General features: G+C 28.1%; 1 protein-coding gene across 1 annotated transcript; it reads left to right on the top strand.

Moving 5' to 3' along the window:
- Positions 1–2,839: 2,839 nt before the first annotated feature.
- On the top strand, positions 2,840–3,927 carry LOC116033717 (myb-related protein 315-like; the record flags this gene model as incomplete). The annotated part of the gene is made up of 2 exons (XM_031276486.1): positions 2,840–2,868; positions 2,980–3,927. Coding segments are annotated over 2 exons (756 nt in total), but the record flags the coding sequence as incomplete, so codon positions are not given.
- Between the last annotated feature and the right edge of the window lie 6,427 nt (positions 3,928–10,354).

The following is a 10,354-nucleotide window of genomic DNA, read 5'->3' as shown; positions in this document are numbered from 1 at the left end:
TGGAACTTCTGGAAAGATTTCAACTCTGCATCATTAAAACATGATAAGAGTGGAGTGGCATTATTATGAATGGGAATGAGCATGGCTTTTTGCACCCAAAGAAAATATCTCTTTTACAGAGATTCTGTTTCAGTGTTTCACTACATTTGTACCTACCTTCTCATTATATTCTACAGTTTTTGTCATGCTCGCGCAAAATAAAAATAAATGCATCCATAATTATTAGAAGATATTTTTTTATTCACATCATCACATTATAATTTAGTATACATCTATTTATAATATCACCTCTTTTGTCGGACGAAAATTTAACGAGTTGAGTCCAACATCTACTACTAAAATAAGGATGTACTATACATTTGCTACTAGCTAAGTAGCTATAACTTTAGGTGCGCGCAATAGTAAGCACTTGATCTTGACATCTTTCCCTAAATAATATCTTTAAAAAATAATATTTCTATTTGATAGGCTCTCTGTGACTCTATTATTTCAACTTTATTCCTACGAATATTTGGATACAATTATCTTATATATTTAGATATTGACAGGTTTTCTTTCTTAATGGTGAATATGTGGGTATACCTTCATGTGAAACTCCCAAAATTCATCATGCGAAAGAGTAATTCCACTTTAATGTTGGAAGAAGGGAATTACTGGAGAAATGAATTGTAATTATATGTGAGAAAAAAGAATAAGGTGGGAATGCAATTGTAATTTCATATTACCAAACGCCTTATAGTCTTCAATAGGGGTGGGCACTTCGATTTGGTAAAACCGATCCGAACCAAACCGAACCGAAGTGGTTCGGTTCGGTATAAATCGAAAGAACCAAGCGGTACTTAATATAGAGAAACTGAACAGTTCGGTTCAGTTCGTTTTTTTACCGAACCGATCCGAAAATATTCGGTTTTTTTAAATATATATAATAAATAATAATAATAATTAATATTGATCCATGATGAGGGGATGATGGATGAACAAGATATTACTTTACAATTTGGATTGCTATGTTAATTTTGTGTTTGAATTGTTTTGTTTTTATGTAATATTTATATTTTAGACTTTGGATTATGCGAATATGTATTGTTTAGAAAATTAGTAAATGTTGAAAATTGAACATCCTAAACCGAACCGAAACCGAAGCCTTTCATACCGAACTGAAACCGAACCGAATCCCGAAGTGCCCACCCCTAGTCGATCTTCAACTATTGTGGCATTGTTACATTTAGGGCGCATTTGGTTTGCACATGGGAATCGGAATCGGAATCGGAATCGGAATGGTATCAAATATTTGGTAATGGTAATGGGTTTTGGTGAAAGTATTTTGCATGTTTGGTAGTAGGGTGGAAAATGAATGATTATTAATAGTTAGTTGGAGAAGCGGCTGAGGAGAAAGGGAATAAAACCCTTATTTTATTAGGGAATGAGTTTTGCAATTAAGGGGTAATCAAAACTCNTTTTTTTTTTTTTTTTTTTTTTTTTTTTTGTAAAAATGTATTGAGTTTGAAACTTTAGACTACAAGCTTATGACTGCATTCACTTTAATTCTCCTATTTTCAGTTTTTTTTTTTTTTAATTCTCCTGTTTTTTTTTTTTAATTATTTTTTTTTTTTTAAAAAAAAAAAAAAAAAAAAAAAAAAACATTCTCCAATTAATATACACATCTTATATCCTTTGGTTATAAAAGTCTTAAAAAGACAGTTATGTTTTAGATTATATGTGAATTTTGTTTCCGTTATCGAACAGTTAATGTGTCATATATAAGATACCATTGTATATAACAACGTAGAAGGAAATTCTTCAATATAAAAAATGTAGTATCAAGTTTATTTCATACCCTTAATTAAAAAGGTACGGAGGTACTTTTGCAAATAAAAATAATGATAGTTATTTACACGAGTCTATATATATATATATATTTGAAATTTGTATAATTTCGCTTGGCAAGAATGAAACATTGAATCTCCTGCTAGTCTGCAACCTAACTCATCCAAACATAAACACAAGAAATAAAATATATGTTGCGGTTTACCTCTCCTATATAGTATGCAAGTTATTACACTGAAGTGAAATTTACCTGATACATACTTTCAAATAATGACGGTAAATTTTTGTCGTTACTCAAAAAAAGAAATAAAATATACTATATAAAATATGTTAGAAGTTAGTTTAATTTGGAAATGTAGATTTGAGCACGAGCAAAACATTCACATCCCAAAAAGGTATACAATGATAATGATGCTACAAAGGAGTGGTCCAAGTGGAGCTAGTGTAGGGTGCTAATAAGGCTTGCTTTGAATTGAAGCCAAACTTAATTGAAGCAAAGGACTTTCCTTGTTAATAATGTAATGATTAATTATTAGGTTTTCCTTCACGTTTTTATGGAATATAATTATTTACACTTTAAAATTAAGCTTCTAATTAAGCAAAGAATATAATCAACGATTACTTCATACATAGATGATTTTCAGCCAAAGCATTGTATTTACATTTACATATATATAAAAGCTTTTGCTAGCTATCAAATTAGTTGCTGATAGAGTAGACCACATCAACCTACATTTTGTAGGGTGTTAAGGAGGCACTGTCATTGTTTTGTGGAATAGAATTTCATTGCAAACATCCTAAGAATATCACATCCAGTTATATACTCTTAGCTTATGATTATTAAACATTTTGTGGACCAAATCTACTCTCATACCCGAGTTAAAGTCATGATACTCGTCATGAATTTCTTCTTATCTGATTAATATTTTACTACTGATTCTATTACAATGTAAGCACAAAGAGTCAACAGATGTCTCCACTGTGGCTCGAATCCACTCCCTTCCACATGAGGGTGTACACCGGGTGCCGCTTGACCACAAGGTCTTTAGCAAGCTTAATATATATATATATATATATATAAGTGATGATATTATTGCTCAAATTTGCAATATTTTGTATGAACTAGTTTATGCATACATGTGAAAATTGCAGATGGGCACATATAGCGAGTCACTTGCCAGGGAGGACAGACAATGAGATAAAGAACTATTGGAATTCTTGGATTAAAAAGAAGCTAAAGAAACCTCAATCAACATCTCATCATCATCAGACAACTACAACAATAATTGGTACTAATAGCAATGGAACCCATCAACAAATTCAGTTCCCCTTCAACAATAATCCTGCAAATGACCAAAGGTTCTTCACTCAAGATTTGGCGACGAAGCCCTTGCAATTCCAAGAAACCCTATTTTCCACCCCTAATATTATTACTACCATCGCCCCATTTTCCACTTTCGACCCGCTGTTCCAAGCGGGTCAGGGAGACTGCAGCGCCAACCGGGTCGACCCGCTGTTCCAAGATTCCAATGAGTTCTGGCAGCAACAGATTCAGAGTACGACGTCGTTTGGATCGGGTATGGGTTCGGGTTATTTATTGCCGCCATTGATGGATGATTTGGGGCCGTTGGATGTGCCACCACCTTGTAGCCTGTTTGACGCGGCGCGTGACAATCACGCGAGTGAATGGGGCGTGGACACGACACAACAACAGCAACAACGTCAGCAACAACAACAATGTCCAGGCAGCAATTATCTGTTGTGGGATGAGGTTACAGAAGGGAATCTTGGTGGGGAAGAAGAAGAACTTATTGGGGTAGGGGTCCCAACCACATCACCCATGGCTGCCATGCTATCTTCTTTTCCTCCATCTTTATGATGATTTGATTGACTATTAACTTCTTTTCTTTTATTTTTTTTCCTTTTAATTCCGGGAATTCAATTAATATAATGTTTATTTGAGAGGAGTGATTTGGAGTCATGAGTGGTGTTTATTTAAATATATATATTTCTGGACAGATTTTAATTAACTTGTTAAGTGAAGAAAAGTGAATAAGCCAAGATATCAGCAAAGGTTGAGAATTGTATGTATTATTATATATAATAATATAATGTCTGATCTCCATTCTCCATGCAGCATGCATGCATGCATGTATATATTGTGTTGATCAACTTGCCTTACATTACATAGATATATACATGCATGTTAACATATTTGTTTTCTGATACGGAGTATTATTTAAGAGGAATTACTGTTTACCATCTTTGCTTTATATATAGTGTCTTATATTTGATATTTCGTACCAATGATTGTATAGTATTAGATAATAACTAGTTAAATTGTAGACAGCCTAACACAGCCAAATTAGTCAATAATTGGCTTGATACCACAAGGTTTCAATTCTAGTTTGATTTTTCTTAAGATATGCTATTGTAACTGTTTTTCTCTCTAACTTGCAAGTAATGCAATTTCAGTGATATTTAATTACAACTTTCCATTGACTGGTTTACTTTCTTTTGATATTTTGTCTCGGATCGATGTGAAATTCACTCAGAGACTCAGAGCATATCTAAATTAGAGTTGATATCCAACGCGTACTTTCGTATTATCTCAACTCATTTTATAAATGATAATGCGTTTATGTGTTAGTTGTGTTTTGAGATTATTATTACTTTTACTTGGAATATTGGAACTTCTGGAAAGATTTCAACTCTGCATCATTAAAACATGATAAGAGTGGAGTGGCATTATTATGAATGGGAATGAGCATGGCTTTTTGCACCCAAAGAAAATATCTCTTTTACAGAGATTCTGTTTCAGTGTTTCACTACATTTGTACCTACCTTCTCATTATATTCTACAGTTTTTGTCATGCTCGCGCAAAATAAAAATAAATGCATCCATAATTATTAGAAGATATTTTTTTATTCACATCATCACATTATAATTTAGTATACATCTATTTATAATATCACCTCTTTTGTCGGACGAAAATTTAACGAGTTGAGTCCAACATCTACTACTAAAATAAGGATGTACTATACATTTGCTACTAGCTAAGTAGCTATAACTTTAGGTGCGCGCAATAGTAAGCACTTGATCTTGACATCTTTCCCTAAATAATATCTTTAAAAAATAATATTTCTATTTGATAGGCTCTCTGTGACTCTATTATTTCAACTTTATTCCTACGAATATTTGGATACAATTATCTTATATATTTAGATATTGACAGGTTTTCTTTCTTAATGGTGAATATGTGGGTATACCTTCATGTGAAACTCCCAAAATTCATCATGCGAAAGAGTAATTCCACTTTAATGTTGGAAGAAGGGAATTACTGGAGAAATGAATTGTAATTATATGTGAGAAAAAAGAATAAGGTGGGAATGCAATTGTAATTTCATATTACCAAACGCCTTATAGTCTTCAATAGGGGTGGGCACTTCGATTTGGTAAAACCGATCCGAACCAAACCGAACCGAAGTGGTTCGGTTCGGTATAAATCGAAAGAACCAAGCGGTACTTAATATAGAGAAACTGAACAGTTCGGTTCAGTTCGTTTTTTTACCGAACCGATCCGAAAATATTCGGTTTTTTTAAATATATATAATAAATAATAATAATAATTAATATTGATCCATGATGAGGGGATGATGGATGAACAAGATATTACTTTACAATTTGGATTGCTATGTTAATTTTGTGTTTGAATTGTTTTGTTTTTATGTAATATTTATATTTTAGACTTTGGATTATGCGAATATGTATTGTTTAGAAAATTAGTAAATGTTGAAAATTGAACATCCTAAACCGAACCGAAACCGAAGCCTTTCATACCGAACTGAAACCGAACCGAATCCCGAAGTGCCCACCCCTAGTCGATCTTCAACTATTGTGGCATTGTTACATTTAGGGCGCATTTGGTTTGCACATGGGAATCGGAATCGGAATCGGAATCGGAATGGTATCAAATATTTGGTAATGGTAATGGGTTTTGGTGAAAGTATTTTGCATGTTTGGTAGTAGGGTGGAAAATGAATGATTATTAATAGTTAGTTGGAGAAGCGGCTGAGGAGAAAGGGAATAAAACCCTTATTTTATTAGGGAATGAGTTTTGCAATTAAGGGGTAATCAAAACTCATAGTAGCATTTTAAAAACATGTCAACCAAACAATAACAATGAATTTGATATCCATTCCTGATAGTTAAACCGGTCAACCAAACACACCCCTAGTCTTTTAAAAAAAATTGTCACATTATATCATTGGCTTTAATTTGTCTGTCATAATTAGTTGTCTGTTTAAATTTTTATCATTTTACCATTTAATAAAAATAATTAACATATAATTTTAATTATTATCCAAGCATATTGTTTCAACATGTAATTCCTCTCCCTCTCTATCTTGTAAACTCTTTTAATTGAATGAATTAAATTACATATCAAAACAAAATCTATACTATATATAAAAACAATTTCCTCCTCCCAAATTTTCCCCCCAAAACTTAGGGGTATTTTGGTAAAATCATTTATTTTATTTATTTATTATTTTATTAATTATCCATCCTATAATATTATTATGGTAATATATGATAATGATAATATGGTAATATTGTTAATATTAATGGGTGATGGGTGATTGGTGATATATAATTGATAATTGATAATTGATAATTGATAATATGGTATATGGTATTATTCTTAATATTAATATATAATATATTAATATATACTAATATTAATTAATTAATTGGTGATTGGTGATTAGTGATATGGTAATATTGTTATATATTAATATATATATATATATATATATATATTAATTGGTGATTGGTGATTAGTGATATGATAATCTATATCTATATATCTATATATATTTATATAATTGACATGTAATTAACTATATTAGAATGAAAAAATTATATAATATTGTAGTAAAATTTTTACATGTCAATCATCTATATTTACATAAAATTAAAATTAATTATACTTTCCTTTTGAAAAATCTTCCATATTATGTTTATCCTCCACTATATAATGATGAGAAATGACTCTTCTCTCATAACGTACCAATATCCGTGCTCTCACTATTAGTTAGAGATCTATAATCTGTAATTCTACGAAGTCGAAGATCGAACTTTAACACGCGTAGAATTGTTATGGTATGCGGTATGATTTAATTTTTAGTTGATTCATTCTGCATGTTGGAGATCCTTATGGTGTAGTCTGCATTCCATAGAGTATTTTGTAGTACTGTGATTTAGTTTGATTTTAACAGCTCAATATGCTTTAATTTTTGCTGATAAGGTTTCAAGTAGCTAGGTCAATTTTGCCATGGGCGTATCATGTATGTAAAATTACAATTTTCAGAGTGATTGTAGTGAACAATCAAATGTTTTCTATAATTATATGTTTTAATCACATTACTTTGATTGGTAATTTCTAATGGAAAAACATTGTATTGTAACTTTGTATTACAAGATTTTGAATGATAATACCTTATTTAACTATCCATCTTTTTAGTTGTACTGTGCAAAATAACTAGCAATCTACGGATGCTCATCTATATATTGTAGAATTTGCAATCTTGATCTTCCACATTTACGGATGCTTATGTAATTTGGTAAAAATGGTGGTTACTATACTTGAATAAATCCTCAATTATTCATTCCAATTGTTCGTTTTACCATTCCAATTCTTCATTTTATAAAAAATGGTGCATTGGAAGCTAAACATGGGTCATTGTATCATTGATTGTTGATTCCAATTACTATTAATCTTTATCATTAATTGCACAATATTAATTCACACTTATTAGTTAAAAAATGGTGATTACTATACTTGAATAAATGAAATAATAATATTAAATTTTGTAACCTCGATTTAAAATCTATTATGTTAATAATAATAATAATAATAATAATAATAATAATAATAATAATAATAATAATAATAATACTCCGTAGTAATAATAATCTAAAATTCTTAATATAATTTTCCTAATAATAATAATAATAATATAATAATAATAATAATCCATAACTCTTAATATAAGTTTGTAACTAAATTTTCCTATTAAATCTGTTTATAAAGGTAATTATAAATATAGAATTGAGAAATTCCTATGATATTTTATTTAATTGATATTATTCCTAATATATTTTATCTAAAAGGCTTCCTTCCTTTTTTATAACATTGTTCCATATGTTAATCCGTTTAATATGCTAATCTATATAGGTAATTACCATATACTATTTACCATCTAAATAATCCGTGGTAATTACACTATATTTAACATCTAAATTTATTATGGTCATTTAAACATAGAGATTTCATTCTTACAATAATTTTATATATTTTTACTTCAGATAATGTTAATTACCTGTGCATTTCATTTGATTACTTTTGAATAAAATCTTAAAAATTATGACAACTAATGAATTAATATTGTTGTTCGTAATATAAATTTTATCAAATCAGTTAACGAAATTGATAATACACATATTACATCCATAATTAGAGGAGATTAACAAAATTATGATAATTATTTCAATTCACGTATTATTATGCTAATTCACATATTATTAGTCCATACAATTATGTAAATTATTTCAATTCACAGATTATTACACATATAAAATTATGCTAATGGTTACTTTGGAATAAAATCTTAATAATTATGGTCATTGAGAAATTAGTTCAAACATTATACTTTTATTAAACGGTTTTTTATACTTGCCGTAATTTTATCTAATCAATTAAAGAAATTAATGGTACACATATTACGGACATAATTAAAGAAAATTAAACATACACATATATATTACGGATAAAATTAAAGAAAATTAAACATACACATATTACGTCCATAATTAAACGAAATTAAAATATACATTATTTTTTAATTATAATATATACTCCTTAATTACCATACTTATTCATAATACATGGACGTCATAATTAGCATAATATTAATCTATACTATATATAAAAACATAAGAATAGTAAAGGCATATTTTAAATTTTAAACAATAGTAAAGGTAAATTAAAAATAGAATGAAAATATTTCAATAATAATATTCTACATCATTAATTAAAAATAGAACAGAAATTAGGTAAAAATACGAGTGGATCTATTATTCTAATTGACTAATTAACTGAAAATAAAAAAAAATCGACTAAAAATGAATCTGATGTTACTAATTGATTAAATATATAAAAGGAAATGAATATTAATAATTGACTGTAAATAAAAAAATTATCCATAATTAACTAAAATTTAAAAAGAAATGGTCATATCATTGCAATTTAATTAAAAAAGGAAAACATTCTACATCATAAATAATAAAGGCATATTATAAACAATATTAAAGATAAATTAAAAAAGGAACGGAAATTAAAAATGAAACGGAAATATTTCAATAATAATATTCTACATCATCAATTGAAAATGGAACGAAAATTAGGTAAATATTACTACGTAATTCTTTTCATTTTTCCTAGATAAGGTTGCCTGATATTAATTTACACATAACAATCGGCACTAATAATAAAAAAAAATTAAAAAAATAGAAGAACTGCCGGAGACGTCTGTTTTTTTTTTAAAAAAAAATTATTATTATTATTATTATTATTATTTAATTATTTTAATTAAAATTATTTAAAAAGTTTATTTTAAAATTAGTAACCACTATGTCATCACAATTGTAGGTAAACAAGTCAATTTGGACTTCCTTTTTTTTTTTGAAAACATGTCAATTTGTACTTAATTGCATGAGTTTATATAGTTCAGGAATCCAATTGCATTCTTTTTGAGTTCGATGGCCTAATTACAGTTTTGTGTGTAGTTCAGTGGTTTATTTGACCATTATTCCGAGAAAAATGATATTACTAATTGATTTAAAATATAAAAAGATCGTAATCTATATTCTATACTATATATAAAAGTAAAATCCTCCTATTTCATTCCCCGCCTAAACTTTTGTAGTCAATTAATGAAATATTTTATTGGTCAAATAATTAATAAAGCTTATTTGTTAAGAAAATGTAAAATAGAAATTAACTAATATCTATAAATTGATAATATGTATACTCACGTATCAACACTATTAATAAAAGTAAAATCATTTATCGGGAAAAGAAAAGGATATTACTAATTGACTGAAAATTATTTAAAAACTTTAATAGTTAATTATACTTTCCTTTTGAAAACTCTAAGTTATTTAAACTTTAAAAAAATTAATTGAACATGGGTTGTTAGATTTTTATAATAATCAAAATTAATTCATTCAAATATGGAGGAGGATGATAAAACTAAATGCAATATGGGGAAAATGAATATACTTAAAGTATAAAAGTATAATTACACATATATTAGTGTAATTGACTAATAATAATTGCCTAATAATTATTATGATAATTAAGTTAAGCATTGGTCGTTGAATTTATTTTTATAATAATTACAATTAATTTATTTCTCATTTTCTCATATTTATTTTAGTAATAATATAATTATATAAGTCATA

This window comes from Ipomoea triloba, chromosome 10, assembly GCF_003576645.1.
Source record: "Ipomoea triloba cultivar NCNSP0323 chromosome 10, ASM357664v1".
Taxonomy (NCBI): Eukaryota; Viridiplantae; Streptophyta; class Magnoliopsida; order Solanales; family Convolvulaceae; genus Ipomoea; species Ipomoea triloba.
This window is presented reverse-complemented; position numbering and strand designations above follow the sequence as displayed.